The following is an 18,690-nucleotide window of genomic DNA, read 5'->3' on the forward strand; positions in this document are numbered from 1 at the left end:
ACGTGTAAAAGGACATTCTGCTGTGGTAATATGGACGCACCAAACTAAGTGCTAATAGGTTTTTTTCTTTTTGCATTTTAATAGAATGCTAACAACAACTTGCCCAAAGTGAATGCTACATTGTAGTAGAAGATTTGCTTGATGTGATTAGTTACACTTTCCTTTACTGATGAGCTTTTATTAATTACTTCCTGTTCAGATCAGAACTTCATACACATATTGCTGGTTACTAAAAATCCAGCTGACTACATTTTGAATCATATAGCTACTGTTTTAGACAGCTGTTGTAGAGGTCTATATTGTGATAATCATTAAAAAATGATGTATTGTGTAGCTCTAACTGAAACACAGACATAGATCAAAAGAGACTGCTTCCATGTTCACATCTTAAATGTGTTTTTATTGATCACTCAGCAATTGCACACCCATTTGCAACTCCAGCTAAAATTGAAAATCAAAATTCCAGCCTCTCCTGCACAAAAAAGACTGACTGTATGATTGATTGATTGATTGACTGACTGATTAACATGGATTCCTCATAGCCCACTACTATTGCCCCCTTTTCAGAAAGGAGAGCAGGTTTCAAATACAGGTCATTCATCATTTACAATACTTATCATCAGATTAGCTCTACTCAATACCAGATGTAGGTGTCACTTCAGAACAGGGACTCAGTAAGTCTAATCCAGTGTGAATACTAGCATTAACCATTAAATAAGAATTTGTAAACTGGTCTCAAATCAATCAGATCTCGTCAAACACAGAGAAAATGAAGCTGGGTCTAGTCTGTAACCTCTACATTTGTTCTAGACTTTAGCCTAGAGTTTCAGTAAGAGCTTCCAAGTGCCCTCAGAGCTCAGAAACACAGAGACCAAGACACAGGACATGACCACAACACTGAACCACTATGGCTTCTCAATCACAAAAGTCCATTTTTAACATTCTGCTGAATATTTTTAGAAGTAGGTTATTAAAATAATGATATCATCAGTTATCAACAGGAGGATGAGCCCATCTATGTTGTTGTTAATATAAAATATTGCCTCCATTACAGTATGTTGATTGTTTTGATTTAAAAAATTATAATAACAACACATATAATAACACATAATAATAATACATATCAGGTGAAGTCTTTACATGTGCATTTTTATCTTATTAAATACATTCATTATATTACCATAGATATACTTCCTATTGTTTAATTTAGGTTTATCCTGGTATTTTTATGGAGATACATTGATTAAACTTTTTTGTCTTAGGAATCATTTTGTCTTGGAATGAATGCTCCTTCATTTCAAAGTGTGTTGTACATTAATGTACATGGTTTGTGCATTAAATATATTTTTCTTTTTGATATCACTTATTGCAAACCAGAATTTCTTCCACGCAAGAAATCCAACACTATAACAGTAACAAAAAAAAGTGCATTGTTTTCATTTTTCCCACACAGGGAACTGCTCTTCAGATTAGACTGACCCTACTGCACAGTGGCATTGCTTAGTTTTAGGTTACACAAAATAAATCAAAGACATGAACAGATAAATTACTGATCTAAACACAGATAAACAATATTTCATAGGATCTGATTGTGTGTGTGTGTGTGTGTGTGTGTGTGTGTGTGTGTGTGTGTGTGTGTGTGTGTGTGTGTGTAATGGCTTAGGAGCTGTCTATACAGCCTTTTCCTCCGTGGCGGAATTAGCTCTTAGCAGAGGTGTTTAGCTCATGTTCATAAAATAAAGGTCCTCCCCAGGATTTCACTCCACTTGCTTGACTTTATAAAGTAAGCCAGCAGGTAGAGTTAATTTGTGAAACTACCTAGGTCACATAAAAACATGCAGGACTTTTATTTTATGAGCGTGAGCAACATTGGTTCTGAGAGGACTGTGATAATAGTTTTGTTGGGAACATAGGATAGCAGAAACGACAAAGATCAAACAAACTTTCACACACTCTCAGGTACAAAGTCACCCATGCTCCCTGTGAAAGCCATCAAAAAAAAATTTAACAGTCTGAATGCATTCTAACAGTGTTAAAGCCAGATACTCATTCATTATACAACAGCATATAGAAATTCTAGCTACAACACTCATATCAGATAGTTTACATTAAGTTCACTCCTCACTACAGACATTATTACATTGTTATCAAATTCTACATATTGACTTTATTTACACAACTCACTTCTATAAATAATTGACAACTAAATTAAACTATAATTGAATATTTTATAAACAATTACAAACCCTTATTTATTATTAGTAGGCTATTAACCTGTTTGATCTACACCATAATCATTATCGGTAATGTATTTGAAAAAGGTGCTGAATTATACACACAGAATTATTGATATTTATTTTATTTACGGTGACTGAAATTGTTTGATTCTATATGGAAACCATTAAAATTTAGTTTTGGAGTTTAACGGAGTTTACACACCTGCACATGCACACACACACACACACAGACACACACACACACACGATAAGAACACTAAGCAACAACTCTGGATGTTCTGAGTCATTAGAGAAAGGAGTGTGATTATTACACAGAACAGCTGTGTTATGGCTTGTATCTTGCGTGTATGTGTGTGTCTGTGTTTAACCCCTACGGAGTTCCTTCAGCTCTGCAACCACTCTTCTCAGCTTTGCTTCAATCTCAGTCAGATCCTGGAAGCACACACATTCAAGTCAATGACATGCAAATAAACAATCACAGAAAGCAGTCATGTAAATTTACTTTAACCCATATTCAAATAAAAACAGTATATATTTCAAATTTTACATAATCAACTACATTTTTTTTAAAGATTTTAATTTGAAACAGATACATGCAACACATTCCAAAAATATTCGAATGGGGCAGTTTAGAATAAATGACCACGTGTAACAAGGTGAGATGAAACAGGTGATGTTAAACAGATGAAGCAACCATGTTGTAGTATATAAGGAGCCTCAAAGAAAGACCAAGTGCTTCAAGAACAAACGGGTTGAAGCTCACCAATATGCCAACAGATGCATCAGCATCAACAATCCAGCACTTTGACAACAATGATCCACAGAGAAAAAATCAATAGGATTTTGGGCATTTCACCCTCTAAAGTATAAAATATAATGAAAAGATTCCAGAAATATGTTCAAATCTCAGTGCATAAAACGCAGAAAAGCACTTCTACATTTGTTTTATCTCAGTCAATAAACACTTTACAAGTCACTCTTTTTTGTTTCAATGGCATATTTCATACCATCACAACTTTTTGGAATTTGGATTGTATATATATAACTGGGATTATATATGTAATTGGGATTATATATGTAAAGCATTGTATTGGTTCCATTATATTTTTTATGGTTTAAAAAGAAAAAGCTAAACAGATTTCTCATGCACCAAATGTAAGATACCTCAACTCGAAGTTGTTCTTCCTCCTCCACCTTTCCTTCCTCTTGCTCCGTGTCTGTGTGTCTCTCGCTCTCAAACTGCCGCGTCCTCTCATCACTGGCTTTCTCCATCTCCCTCTTCTGCTTCTTCAACTCTCTGTTGTCTCCCTCCACCACCCGTCCCCCTCCATCTTTCTTACTCTTTCCATCTTTGTCTCCTTCTGTCTCCTGCTCTGTCATTACCTCTTGATCTCTCCCCACTGTGTCTTCGATCACTATTCTCCTCTCTTCCTGCACTATCTTCATCTTCCTGAGCAGCTCCTGTAGTTCTTCTTCTTTCTCCTCCCTCTGTTTCTCCTTGTCCACCACCTTCATTCCACCTTCCTGCTCTTGCCACATAAGGGCTTCCAGCTCTTGTTCCACTCTCTCCTTTTCAGCCAGCAACTCTGCCACATTCTCTCTCACCTCATTCCTCCTCTCCATCTTTGTCCCCTCCCTTTTGTCCTTCTCACTCTTTTTTGCCTCCTCATGTTTTTCATCCGCCCTTTTTTTCTCCTCCTCCATTTCACCTTTCTCTCCCTCCTCCTCTTTCACCACCTCCTGAGCCCTTCTCACTGATTTCCAATGCTCCATCTTCTTGGCTGCCTCATATTGTTTCTCCTTAGGCTCCTCCCTGAGGTTCTCCTCCTCAAGTTCTCCACTATGCCTTTTTGAGTTTTCTTTCTTCTGGATCTCCTTAGCCAGAAGTTCCTCTAGCTCTCTCTTAGTCTGCTTGGCTCCTCTTTTCTCTTCCTTCATCCTAGCTTCATCCCTGTTTTGCATCCCCTCCTGACCCCATGCCCAGCCATCATCTTCCTCTTTCGTTGTTCTCCCCTCTGTTTCATCTACCTTAGACTGCAAGTTATTCTCATCATCTGTGTCACTCTTGTCAAAATCTCTTGTTTCTCGAGCATAATGCCTCTCCCTTTGCCTCTCTGAGAAAACAACAAAGTGATCTTTGAGAATGAGGTTTGTTGAGACAGGATATGGTGGTGTGTGTGTGTGTGTGTGTGTGTTTCACTGACCAGGTTCTGCCAAGTCCTGTAGCTCTCTCAGTAGACCCTCATGCCTCTGTTCAGCAGTCAAAACCTTATCTTAAAATACACACAAGCACACACACATATTCATGTATATTATACAAGTTTAATGCAATCCTAAAAAGCCTAACTACATGCTATTGTTCAAAAACATCAGTTTACAGAGATTTATTTAATGATGACCCCCTACAACGTAACTGACTGGTACAGCATGTTTGCTTTTTATCATAAAAAGCAATGTGTTCTCAGTTAACTATCCTGGATGATTCAAGGTAAAAGGGAAAGAAAGAAAGAAAGAAAGAAAGAAAGAAAGAAAGAAAGAAAGAAAGAAAGAAAGAAAGAAAGAAAGAAAGAAAGAAAGAAAGAAAAGACAAAGGCTGGAAGAAAAATAATTGTTCGCAGTCTGCAGTTTAATGTGAAATGTGCTCACTTATAGTCTGCGGCAGTAGCGCTACTACTACTGTTATACTTTACAAAGCAAATGATACTTATATTTAAATAAGTAGGAGTCAGAACTTTACCTCTCACTTGTCCATCACAACCTGGCAGTGGCAAGTTCGCATTTGCCCTCATACTAGCATCTTCCAGACAGTTGCTGTTCTGAAGACAGACAGACATACGTGTATACATCTATGTTTCAGGTATTTATAACTAACTTTCATTAAATCGTATTAGCATAGTATACTGCATCTCAAAACTATCCAGGGAATATGCTAGATTAAATGCAGTTGACAACATGATCAAATATTTTATTGAGAAAAAAATACTTATGTTTCTAACCTTTATGTTCATTACTGGTAGACATCCCACTGTGAAATGAGAGAGAGATATTTAAAAAGAAAATGCCAGTAACAAATAATATGTAACCCTAGCCTCTTTCTCTTTCTTACAAGTAAAAAAATTAAAGTAAATTTGTTACTCATGTACACGTCTTGACGCGTCTTTTGCGCGAGACGAGGTGTAACGCCTTTACTATAAGAACATGTCAACCAATTGGGCTTCAAACCTTGCAGTCTGCATGTGCTTTTGTACAAACTTGCCAGTTTCTGGTTATCATAAGATACACAGTTAAGAAATTTACCTTAAAACTAAGTAAACAAATTAAGAAATGCCACGTATAAGCCTACTGAAACAGCAGCGCAGTCGCCAATCCTTAATTTTTTGGCTTTGCGTTTTATTTTTACGCGCGCTTTTTATGCGCGCCTACAATTCCAATTGTCACCCACAATTCCATTGTTGTTCAATAGTTCTATTGTTGCAATACGCATAGGAAATCATCGGCACGGCTGTCATTTAAAAGTTTCAGACATTCACGTCTAGTTTGTTCTATCTAAATGGTATAAAAACTGTCGAATTAGAGATGGTATTTGGTAGCAGTCGTGAGCTCGGTAAAGCTAGTCGATATTCAGCGTTTCGCAGCTCCAGAACAGAGAACAAACTGCAGTTATATTTTGTCAGAATTTCCGATCTTTAGATCTTTAGAGTACACTGACCAAAATAGCTGGAATCGCTGCCGCACGTGTAAGGGACAGTCTATAAAGTGCGAACACTTGAAAAAACGTAAAACATGCAGCGCGATAAGGAGCTTGTTGCTGTTAGTTATAAAGACTTTAAACCTACTGAATAGCAGAAATTAGCTGAAAATAAATTAGTAACCTCAGCACCTTTCTTTTAACCGACGAACATTTTTAGCACTTTAGACATTCTAAACATGGATGTAGTGAATGTTAATAAACAATAAATTGCTACTGTGAAACATCCGTATGACATACAGATCAAAAATTACTTGCATTGTCCAGAAACACATCCGATAAACATACTACAACCTTTCGTTTGGTAATATATGCCTCAGTGGAAGTTATTTTTTATTTAATAATTGCTGCAGTAAAACATCCATATGACTGAAATCATTTGTAGTGTTCAGAGGCACATCTGATAAATACACTACAACCTTTAGTTTGGTAAATATGGCTCAGTTGAATTTTAACGATTTTTTTAATATAATACATTGCTTCAGTCAAACATCCATATGGCACACTGATAAAATCAATTTTAGTTTATTAAGACACATCTCACAACACTACAAGACCTTTATTTTAAAAACAGTAACTACCTTTTTTCTAGTCACAATCCACCATATCTGCTGCCCAACGCTGTTTCTATTGATCTTGTACTGTGGAGAGTTTAACTCCAGCCCTAATCCAACATACTTTACAACATACAGTTGATCAAGGTCTTTAGGAGCATCTGAATGAAGTCTGGTGTGATGGAAAACCCTGCTGGGTTGTAGATCTTTAAGAGTAGATTTGAGCACTCTTGTGATGTAAATGAACTTTTTGGTTCCAACTGCTTCCACATGTCCTGCTCCTCCAGGGGTCCCTCTCTCCTGCTCAGCCGGACTCTGCTGCTGACCAGCTCCTCAAACCTATCCCACTGCCTCTGATGACTATGACAGTCAGATTGTTCCTAATAAAGCTGCAATAAAAACCCATTTGCTTAGACACATCTCACACATCTTTGGTTTAGAAAAAATGCTATATACTGTATATAGTGTATAGTTACATACACACACAAGGGGAGCCACCACTGCAGTGTTTGATCAGGAATGGCAGAAGGCAGGTGTGAGTGCATCTGTATGCACAGTGACACGAAGGCTTTTGGAGGATGGCTTGGTGTCAAGGAGGGCAGCAATGAAGCCACTTCTCTCCAAGAAAGACATCAAGGACAGACTGACATTCTACAGGAAGTATAGGGATTGAACTGCAGAGTAAAGTTATTTTCTCTGATGAAGCCCCCTTCAGACTTTTTGGGACATCTGGACAAATGATTGTGTGGAGAAGAAAAGCTGAGCTCTACCATGAGTTCCGTGTCATGCCAATAGTGAGGCATCCTGAGACCATTCATGTGTGGGGTTGGTTGTCATCTAAGGGAGTGGGTTTGCTAAAACTTTTACCTAAGAACACTGGCATGAATAAGGAATGGTATCAAAACATCCTCCAACAGCAGCTTCTCCCAACAATCCAGGAGCAATTTGGTGATGAACAATGGTTTTTCCAGCATGACGGAGCACCATGTCACAAGGCAAAACCAAGTGGCTCAATGAACAAAACATTGAAAGTTTGGATCCATGACCAGGAAAGTCCCCAGATCGCAATCCTATTGAGAACCTGTGGTCAATCCTTAAAAAGAGGGTGGCCAAACAAATACAGAAACTGTGATCAACTCCAAGCACTGATTAGGTAAGAATGGGTTGCTATCAGTCAAGATTTTGCCTAGAAGCTGAGATCCAGCATGCCAAGGTGAATTGCAGAAGTCTTATTTACACTGTAAATATTAAGTCTTTGCTTAAACTGAGTGTATTTGTGAATAAATGGTTTTTAAAAACTTATGAAATGCTTATAATTGTACTTCACTATACCATATGAACATATGACAAAAGGATCTAAAAAAAACTGAGGCAGTAAACATTGTGAAAACAAAAACTTGTGTCAGTCACAAAAACTTTTGGCCACAACTCTAGAGTATTGTTTATTGCATTTATTGTTGTATGAGACACAGCTTATTTGTTTTGCACATGTAAGAATCAGCATTGATCTCTTTATTTCATCAGCATTTTAGTTCAATGGTATCTTGAACTCTAACTTACTGTACTGGCAAGGGTACATCCTATGAGTAAATTACAAAGCACTTTTGTAAGTCGCTCTGGATAAGAGCATCTGCCAAATGCTGTATGTAATGTGGAGCGATCACATGGTGGAAAATACGCTGAGAAGAGCAATATTTATTAGGGGCAAATCCATAATCAGAGTTGTAATCACAGTCCAGGGTCAGAGAGCTAACACGGAGAGCTCAGGGAAACATAGTAACAGGGAACAATACGGAGACAAAAATGTAAATAAGATACAACATGACAACACTAGAAGCAATATGAACACAAGCAGTGAGAACAACTAACACAAGCAACAATGAACAAGGCATGGGTTAACAAATATCACATGTAGAGCACATACGAAAGAGGCATGGAATCACAAATGATCAGCAAACTAACAGGGAAAAACACATTGTTTAAATACATGGTATAATGAGAATTAAACCAGACATAACAAGGTTAACAAAGCAAAATAAAGACATGAGACAGGGTAACCACAATGACAGGATGCTAGGGAGGGGCCAATCGTGGCACTGTAAATGTAAATGTAATGAATGAGACACATCCATGTAATAAATTGTTTATTTAAATAAGTCATAAAAATAACAAAGTTTTATCCAGTCTACATTAAGCTCAAACTGCCAAAGGCTGTGCAAAATTAAAATAAATATATTCTGACTATAAATTTGTTAAAATTGATAACTAAATTATATATTTTTTAAAAATCATTAATTTCAACCAAGACATATTTTACCAATCAAAAAGTTCTACTATGCTTATCAGATGTGTCTCTGTGCACAACAAGTGATTTTAGTTTGGTAGGTCATATGGATGTGTCACAATAGCAATTTACATTTTTAAGATTACTGAATCTACATTTTTAATTTACATTTTTAAGACTACTAAAAATAATATTAAAGAGGTGTGTCAATTAGCAAAAGCAATGTGGTATGGCGATATAACATACAGTCAGTTATCTTCGTTGAACTGCTGGAGGTCCAAGTGGTGCTCACAAAACAATGTATGGTTTATAGATAATTGGAACTCATTTGAGGGCAAGCTTGGCTTTTTAGGGCAGGGAGGGTGCTGCTCACCTTTCCTGTAACATAACCATAGTCTTAAAACAGAACTAGTTAACCTATGACAACCCAGAGCGGAGGCTAGGCAGCAAACAAAAAGGCAAAGCCAACTGTCTGCTGATTACTACAAGATGTCACCCCAGGTTTATCATATTGACACTGTGTCTGTTCCCTGAGCTAAGCAGAAATACAGAAAATTAGGAAAAACAAGTCTTAACCTAATTATTATTGAAATAACTGATCCACAGAACACTGCCTGCACCTTTTATCTAAAGCCGGGTTTACTAAATGTTAGATCCCTAACATCTAAAGCACTCATGATAAATGAAATCCTAACAAATCATAGATTTAATGTACTTTGTCTAACAGAAACCTGGATCAAGCCAAATAAATACATAGCTTTAAATGAAGTGGCTACAGCCATGTACACTGCTCTCGTCTAACTGGCCATGGAGGTGGCATTGTAGTTATTTATAATGACACATTAGGCATAAACCAGAAAACTGGTTAATATTTCGAGTCCACTGAAATTATTTTTACTAGCAATAATGATGTAGCCAGTGATAAGAAGCCCACCCTGCCTCTACCACTAATTGGCATCTACAGGCCACCGAGACCCTACTCAGAATTTATTCATGAATTTGGAGATTTCCTCTCTAATCTAGTCAATCTAGTAGAAAGAGCCATTATTGTTGGTGATTTCAATATTCACTTTGATAGTACCCAAGACCCTCTGAGATAGGCCTTTAATTCTATATTAGAATCAATTTGTCTCACCCAATGTATAAGAGAACCCATACATTCTGATGGACATATGCTTGACTTAGTACTGACATATGGTGTGGACATAGTTATACTACCCCAGTTGGATGCCACTTCAGACCATTCCCTAATTTCATTTTAACTACATATAAACCACAATATAATAACCTTGCCTCGCTATCATACCAGACACACGATCACGTCTGCCACAGTACGTAGATTTATTGTGAATCTGACAGACTTATCTTTTACAACTGGGATACCCTCAAAACCCACGGAACTTGATCAAATAACTGAATACTTAGACTGAGTATGCCATTGCACACTCAATGATGTTGTGCCACTTAAGAATAAAAAAAAAAACATGGACAAAAATTTAGTACCATGGTATAATGATCACATTCACAATTTAAAACAAAACAATCGAAAAATAGTACATAAATGGCACCACACCAAGCTGGTAGTCTTCCAGCTTGCATGGAAGGAGAGCCTTTTCAAGTATAGAAAAGCACTTATTACTGATCGAACAGCTTATCTCTCAACCCTAATAGAAAATAACAAAAATAATTCTAGATTTCTTTTTAGTACAATTGCACATCTAACTCAGAATAAAATTGACACCAATACTCAGATTACAATATCACACAGTAATAATGAATTCATGAATTTCTTTAATGAGAAAATTAGAGATAACATTAAGAGTATTAACAAGAATATTAACATGACATCAAGCAGCTACTTATAGATCAGAACAACCAAGCCAAAAATAACTCTAGAATCCTTTACACCGATCCAAGAGCCAGAACTTACATCTCTGATCTAGTGCTCAAAATTCTCCACTTGCTTACTAGATTCACTGCCAACACACTTTCTTAAGGAAATCCTACCTGAAGTAATTGAACCTTTACTAAATTTAATAAACTCCTCCTTAAACCTTGGCTATGTTTCTAAATCATTCAAATTAGCAGTAATCAGACCACTTATCAAAAAATCTAACCTTGACACATGTGAGCTGTCAAACTACAGGGCAATCTCAAACCTTCCATTTATTTCCAAGATCCTAGAAAAAGCTATAGCTCAGCAGCTCATAGCTAAATCAGAAACAGATACATGAAGTCTTTCAGTCAGGGTTTAGGCTTAATTATAGTGTGAAGACAGCACTGATTAAAGTAGTTAATGACTTGTTGTTGGCTTCTGACCAGGGTTATGTTTCTTTACTTATATTGCTTGATTTGAGTGCAGCATTTGACACTATTGATCACAACATTTTACTAGATGGACTCAGAAATGTTGTTGGGATTAGGGGAATAGCTCTTTCCTGGTTTAAATCTTATCTAACTGGTCTCTACCAGTTTGTTAACATAAATGGAGACTTATCAGCATACAACAAGGTTAGCTATGGTGTCCCACAAGAATCTGTTCTACAGCCTTTACTTGTTTCTTTATATATGCTACCTCTAGGTGACATTATACGTAAACACTGTGCTATTTCCACTGCTACACTGATGATACTCAACTATATTCCAAACCAGAGAACATATTTCATCTTAGTATTACTGACAAATGCATAAAGGACATCAGACACTGGATGTTGAGGAACTTTCTCTCACTTAATCCTGACAAAACAGAGGGGCTTCTATTAAGCCAGAGACAGCAAGGTTCTCACTCTCTAATTACTCAATGAACCTCAGTGGTCTCCCAATCACATATTCTCTAAAAGTTAAAGATCTTGGAGTTATTATAGATCCCAGTCTCTCATTTGAAGCTTGTATAAATAATATTTCTAGGACTGCCTTTCTTAGGAACATTAGGAACATGCTCTCCTCACATGATGCAGAAAAGCTAGCCCATGCATTTATCACTTCAAGATTGGACTACTGTAATGCCTTACTATCTGGCTGTACCATTAAGTGCTTAGACAAACTCCAGCCAGCTCAAAATGCAGCAGCCAGAGTTCTTACTAAAACTAGATAATTTGATAACATCACTCCTATCTTAGCTACTTTACATTGGCTCCAAGTAAAATTCTGTATTGATTATAAAATACTTCTAATGACCTACAAATCACTGAATTGACCCACAGTACATTAGAGGACTCCTAGTACATTACAATCCACCACGTCTGCTTAGATCAAAAGCTGCAGGATCTTTACTAGTACCAAGAATAAGAAAATCTAATGCAGTTGTGAGGGAAAATGCTTAATGCTTGCTTATAGGAGGACTAAGGAATATGTGACCTTTATGTGACCTTTGCCTTCATCTCGACCAGTCTGCAAGAAAGGTGAATAGAGAAGTGATGGAGTATGACAGTTATCGCTTAACTGTTGCTGGGCAGGGGTGCAGCAGCAGGGAGTAACAACTTGTTTTTAGCAGGAAAGAATGTTCAAGGACGGTTGAGAGGCCTGGCACCTGGAGTCACGAGATTAGCTCATGAGAGAACAACGGGGAATGGTGGGGGTATATGAACTCATGTGAGAGAGAAGTTTGAGGCTTCTCTCCCTTGATGCATAAGGGACAGAACCAATAAAGCTTGCTCATCTGCACATCTGGCTCGAGTCCTATTAATTTTTCCTCCACAGCAGTGAGCAGTGCCAATTCCTATAAAGTTCCCACAATTCCTTTAAATGTTTGAGATTCAGACACAGTCCCAATATTTAAGGCTAGGCTAAAACCTATCGGTACACTCAGGCATTTTATTAACTACTCCCCATCTTAGGTAAAGGTTTAGATCTGGGGGTCCATGGGCATTGAGCGCTATGGTAAACTGGGATGTTATGATGCTGTCATCTCTCTTTTGTCACTCCAGTTTGTTAACTAAGAGCAGCGGAGTGCTGATGTTCCAGGGTGCACTCATGCCTGTGTTTCCTTCTGACTCTATATTTTTTAGCTGTGCTGCCATAGCTAGATCTGCCAGAGTCCATCTTTGCACATTATAGTTCCCTAATTTACATACCCTCGTACATGGTCATGCCTAATAATCTATTCTCTCTTTCTGCCAAGGTACACCAATCCCTGATATTAAGATGCTACTGAGCCTCAACCCATCTCAGCTGCCATGGCTATCTGATGTCCCCTGCTGTAGGCCACCACACCGCCACCTTAGCCAACTACTCTCTGTTGTCCTTAATGGACATTCTCTTGTGGGATGGGATTCAGACACCTGTACACCATCGGGACAAGACTATGACCTCTAGGAAAATGGACTAGATATTAATTGCTTTTTTTTCCCCAATTTATTTATTTATTTATTTATCTCTTAACATTGTTATTATTGTGGTGACTGTTGCCCCCCCTTTGAGTTTTGGTTCTTCTCAAGGTCTCTTCCTCATGCTCTAGGGAGTTTTTCCCTTGCCACTGTCGCACTTGGCTTGCTCAGTGTGGCTCAGACTTGGACATTTGTAAAGCTGCTTTGTGACATCTGTTGTAAAAAAAAAACACTATATGAATAAGTTTTGATTTGCTTTGATTTGATTTTTAAGTGTCCGTATTTTATATACGATCTCTTACCATCTTCGGCGCCTGCTGCAACGATTCAACGATTTTGGTTGATGTACTCGGCAAACTGTAAAGATCTGCAATTTTGATAAAATATGATGATTGTAGTTTGTTCTCTGTTCCACCATGATTTATAAAATGTAATTTCAGAGATTTTAGGATGTTGTTTGCGAGCCAGCGGAGGGGCGAAATGTGAATATCTGCTGAATATCGAACCTAACTGTACCATGGTAGTTATTTTTGCTTGGCTCTGAGGTGTATAAATCACTTAGAAGACATGAAGACACTTTGGGCTTTCTTCAAAAACTAGGGACGTAATAAATAGAATAAATACACGCATATCAGTAAGATTTTTTGTGTAAGTGCATATATATGCATATATATATATATATATATATATATATATATATATATATATATATATATATATATATATATATATTTATTTATTTATTTATTTTTTCTCTCAATCTATCTATATATTTATTTCTCTATCTCTATATCTCTGTCTCTCTCTCTCTGTGTATATATATCTATATCCCTCTATCTCTCTCTCTCTCTCTCTATATATATATATATATATATATATATATATATATATATATATATATCTATATCCCTCTATCTCTCTCTCTATATATATATATATATATATATATATATATATATATATATATATATATATATATATATATATCTATATCTCTATATATATATTATATCTTTCTATATATATATCTCTATCTCTATATCTCTCTCTCTCTCCATCTCTCTCTCTATATATATATAGATATCTATATAGAGAGAGATATCTATCTATCTCTCTCTCTCTCTCTCTCTCTCTCTCTCTCTCTCTCTCTCTCTATATATATATATATATATAGAGAGAGAGATAGAGGGATATAGATAGATATATATATATATATATATATATATATATATATATATATATATATATATATATATATATATATATATAGAGAGAGAGAGAGAGAGATAGAGGGATATAGATATATATACACAGAGAGAGAGAGACAGAGATATAGAGATAGAGAAATAAATATATAGATAGATAGATTGAGAGAAAAAATAAATAAATAAAAAAATATATATATATATAGATATATAGATGTATAGATGTGTGTATATATATATATATATATATATATATATATATATATATATATATATATATATATATATACACACACACACATCTATACATCTATCTCTCTATATCTGTTTTATATATATCTACCTCTCTTCTATACATCTATCTCTAGCTCTCATACATACACATATATACTCTCTCTCTCTCTCTCTGGACTGCGACAAATCCATGTCTCAGTATCAAGACATTTGCTTAAAATAATATCCAGATTAAAGACTAAAAGATAAAGAAGGTTCCTTACCTCCTATGAATATCCACAATGTCGTCAAAAAGACGACCACCATATACGAACGCATAGGCCTTGAGGAGAGTAACCTTAAGAGATCTGGCTGGTTTCCTAAAAACGGCCAGGCATCTGTGTTCGCGTAGCGAAGAAGAGCGGCTGATTATTTTTGGTTTAAGATAACGCGATATCTTTCAACCACACTCACCACGAAAGACCTGGTTTATCTGTAATATCATAGGCGGTGTTCTTGACTGATATGCGTACCATCTGTCCTTGTATACAAATTATGAGCTTTTGGGGGCGTGATATCCAAGGAGGTGGGGCTGTCCACTAAGTGATTGTACTGGAGCACTGCTGTGCACCCGGCCAAACGGTTTTCTTGTTTTGCAATCGTCATTCCGGTCAAATGCCTATGACACCTCAAAAAGACATATCTTAAGCACCATCTCAGCTACTTTTAACTAAACAATTTCAGGTTATGAAATCGCCGGTGACGTAGGGAAAGTGTGGCCTATGAGCTCTGGACAGCAAATACTTCTTGGTAGAGAAATAAAATTATAGCTCCACTCTGACTAGGGCTTTGATCTTTTTTAAAACGATGTTTAAAAAAAGCGTAAAAAATATTCTCGACGTTTTTGCTTTCAAAAATGCATGTCTAATTAATGACCTATTGCACACTTGGCGTTACAGAACATCGTGGACCGTTTCGGAGAACTCGTAAGTGTTTTTATTACTTCGGATATTTTTAAAAATATATTTTTTTAAAAAAGCTGGACTTAAAAAAAAAAAAAAAGAAAGTTCTTTAGGCCTAGTAGAATCCACGCCAGATCTTAAAGCAACTATGATAGTAAAACGCCTTAAATGAAATACAGAAATTAGCATCATTTGTGATGTGCAAAAAACGAGGCACCGAAAAGCCAATTTATCGGATTTTAGGCCAATTGAGAACAGGCAATTTATGTAGCCTAAGTCAACTTGAAAAGCAACTCAACTATATTTCACTTACCATTTCATTTCATTTCATTTCACTTGCATTTCACTTACCATAAATGCTATTCACATCTTTGCTTACTTCATATAACTCCATAGTGTTTACTGTATTTCCATCAATGGTGCAGGGAAGCGTTAGTATTAGGCCTTTTAATCATTGCGCAAAGCAATGTTCGGTCTGATCTGGAAATACGTATTCATCTTGTACTCCTGTTACAGCGTAGGCAATGAACGGCGGAATGTTCGAAACCTTCACACACAGCTACGCCCACTCGAACTGGTTACACACTACTGCTTATCAAGCAACTGGGGCTCCATGGCAACTACTTAACCACCCAGCAACAACATAGCAACCATCTAGCAACACCTTAGCAACCACCTGGGACACCCTAACAACCATTTGATAGCACCCTAGCAAGCCATTTACATTTATGGAATTAAGCTGACACTTTTATCCAAAGCAATTTACAATTATGACTGAATACAACTCGAGTAATTGGAGATAGTGGTGCCCAAGTGGTGGGGCTTGAATTGGCAACCTTTCAATTACAAGTTCTGTACTTTAACCACTGAGCTCCTACAAGACCATAACCACTTGGTAACACCCTAGCAACCAGCTGGGACATCATATTAACCATAGCAAGTACCTGGGAATTGCATACACTGTGCAATCAGTCTGCATTTTCTTCAGGAAATGCACATTTCTAGTATTACATTTGTGTTTGTTGGTGTGATCTGATTATGAACTGATGGCTGATTATCAGAGCAACAGAGTTAAATTGTGTGCCATTGCTTTGGATATTTCATATTCTTCCTGAAAACGAGCAATGATGTGGAAGTGGACTGCACAAGGAATTTGGCCATTTGAAGGAAGATTCCAAGCCATATGGAGTAAAAACAGTCAGCTTGAAGGAAACTTCAAAGTGTGCAGGGAACAGTGTAAAACAGTTAATCACTATGCAGAAAGTTGACATGAAAGTTTACTCACCAATCATTGAGGGTCTAATCAAGATCTTCTGGTGGAAAAGATCTTGACTAGACACACACTGCTCAAAGTTGCCAAATCAGCCACAAAACAAATTTACAATTCAGTCTAGCCAAATTACAATACAAACTAATTGCCTGGCTGTCAAGAGAAACAAAAAAAAAAAAAAAAAAAAAAAAAAAAAAAGCAACTGCATGATGTTGCAGGGCATTGACGCGACATACTGTGATTGGTGGGTAAAACTTCGTCAACTTTCTGCATAGTGAAAAACCATTTTACACTACTCCCTGCACACTTTGAAGTTTCCTTCAAGCTGAATTTTTGTAATCTTCTTTAAAATAGCCAAATGCCATGTGCAGTCCACAGGGAACTGCTAGGGTGACTATAATGTACATATATATTTTAAATACATATAATTAAAAATAAACACAAACAATGATATACTTAGCATCATAGAAAGGCAATGCAGCATTATGGATTGCTTTTCAGATGGTTACAATCACTTCTGATATGAATTCAGCATTTAAATATTAAAAATAAAATCCTTTTTTTTTTTACAGTAGAAATCAAGCAATGACTGTGCAACATAAAAGCATTGCATTTCAGTTTGTCACATTTTTTGCATATATCAAAGCTAATATCATATATGTATTCGATTTTACATTGTTTTTCTACTGTCATTATTTATTTATGATCAGGATTAGATCTGCTCAATAACACCACATTCATTTCTCTGCAAATTGGGAAGCTAAAATTGACATTTGTTGATTCAATTCCTTGCTTCTCCAGGGCCTCACTAACACACTTAAGACAATAATTTATGGAACAGCCCATATTTGTGTAAGGTATTCTCATCTGGAAATAGTGACCAAGCAGACAAGAACATGTTTAAAATGGCTTTGAAACACAGAGACATTCAGTTTCAAGTTTGCTCGAAAGAGCAATAAGGGAAAACAGGAAAGAATGGAAGAAAAGTAGAAAGAGACCCAGATTAACTTTATCATCCTGCTGGTGTGGTCACTATCCATCTATTTCCCACAGGTCTTGATTGGGCCATAAGGATGACCATGAAGTAAATACAAGGCAGCATACTGGAAAAGAACATGAATTTCATGTTCTGATAAAATGTGGAATGTACTCCTGTAGCTAACCAAGAGCAGGTAGAGGAATGCGCTAGGAATACCAAGGTCATACATTTGATTACCATAGTGCACACAAACTGTTATACTGACAAATGTAAATGTAAATATTTTAGTTGCTCTGGACAAGAGTGTATGTGAAATTATGTAAATGTAAACATATAACATCTGTACATACATATTCAGTGGTATATAAGCTTTGTGGCCCTTGATTGAACTCCTATAATATGGAACTCCTATGATATCCATAAACAGATGGCTAATAGCAGGGTACAACAAAGTTCTTGGAACAATTTAGGGAGTAACTGCACCAAGCAAAGTTCACATTCAACAGGAAAATTACAGGAGAACTAAGGAACTTGTAGGCTACTGGTGGAGAAAGAAAGAAGTCAATAAAAAAAGTTTTAACATGCTTTTGATCAAAATCTCAAACATGACCTACAAAATATTGATTGGTATTCTGGATTGCAACTATTATAGCCAACTATTTTTTAAGCAGCAGATTTAGTTTTATAGGTTACAAGCATCAAGTCTCTCCAATAACTGCTGTGCACATTTATTATATCAAAAGTAAATCTGTCTGGCTAAATGGTAAACCTCTGACAAAACAGGCTATTTACTGATAGGGAACTTTGTTAAACTGGTTATGCATAGCACTTTCCAATAACTGGCACTGGCCCATAGAATAGAATGTGTCATTACAATTTGGAGTCAGTTTAACGTTAGTTAAAGTTATGCTTT

The 18,690-nt window shown here is 36.5% G+C and overlaps 1 protein-coding gene across 5 annotated transcripts; it reads right to left on the bottom strand.

Annotated features, from left to right (window-relative positions):
• Window positions 1-375: 375 nt before the first annotated feature.
• LOC113585448 (golgin subfamily A member 6-like protein 2) lies at window positions 376-16,233 on the bottom strand. Of its 5 annotated transcripts, none has more exons than XM_027022944.2 (7): window positions 15,880-16,233; window positions 14,851-14,964; window positions 5,234-5,262; window positions 4,975-5,053; window positions 4,442-4,510; window positions 3,402-4,351; window positions 376-2,669 (listed from the first exon to the last, which is right to left on the bottom strand). In XM_027022944.2, the coding sequence occupies exons 1-7, from the start codon at window positions 15,920-15,922 to the stop codon at window positions 2,601-2,603; spliced, it is 1,353 nt and encodes a 450-aa protein (XP_026878745.2). In that variant the 5' UTR covers window positions 15,923-16,233; the 3' UTR covers window positions 376-2,600. The 5 variants fall into 5 exon arrangements, with proteins under 5 accessions (XP_026878745.2, XP_035390083.1, XP_026878744.2 ...); XM_035534190.1 differs by lacking the exon at window positions 14,851-14,964 and adding an exon at window positions 13,451-13,515 and having other exon boundaries at window positions 15,880-16,232; XM_027022943.2 differs by lacking the exon at window positions 15,880-16,233 and adding an exon at window positions 15,100-15,289.
• Window positions 16,234-18,690: the final 2,457 nt, after the last annotated feature.

Source organism: Electrophorus electricus, chromosome 15 (assembly GCF_013358815.1).
Source record: "Electrophorus electricus isolate fEleEle1 chromosome 15, fEleEle1.pri, whole genome shotgun sequence".
Taxonomy (NCBI): Eukaryota; Metazoa; Chordata; class Actinopteri; order Gymnotiformes; family Gymnotidae; genus Electrophorus; species Electrophorus electricus.

Bases quoted from the DNA above. Each gene is read 5' to 3' on its own strand.
- LOC113585448 (XM_027022943.2), bottom strand. From the start codon at position 15,232: ATGACGATTGCAAAACAAGAAAACCGTTTGGCCGGGTGCACAGCAGTG. The intron at 5,054-5,233 runs GTTAGAAACATA...GTCTGTCTTCAG, and splicing joins TACCAGTAATGAACATAAAG to AACAGCAACTGTCTGGAAGA. The intron at 4,511-4,974 runs GTAAAGTTCTGA...GTGTATTTTAAG, and splicing joins TTGTGATGGACAAGTGAGAG to ATAAGGTTTTGACTGCTGAA.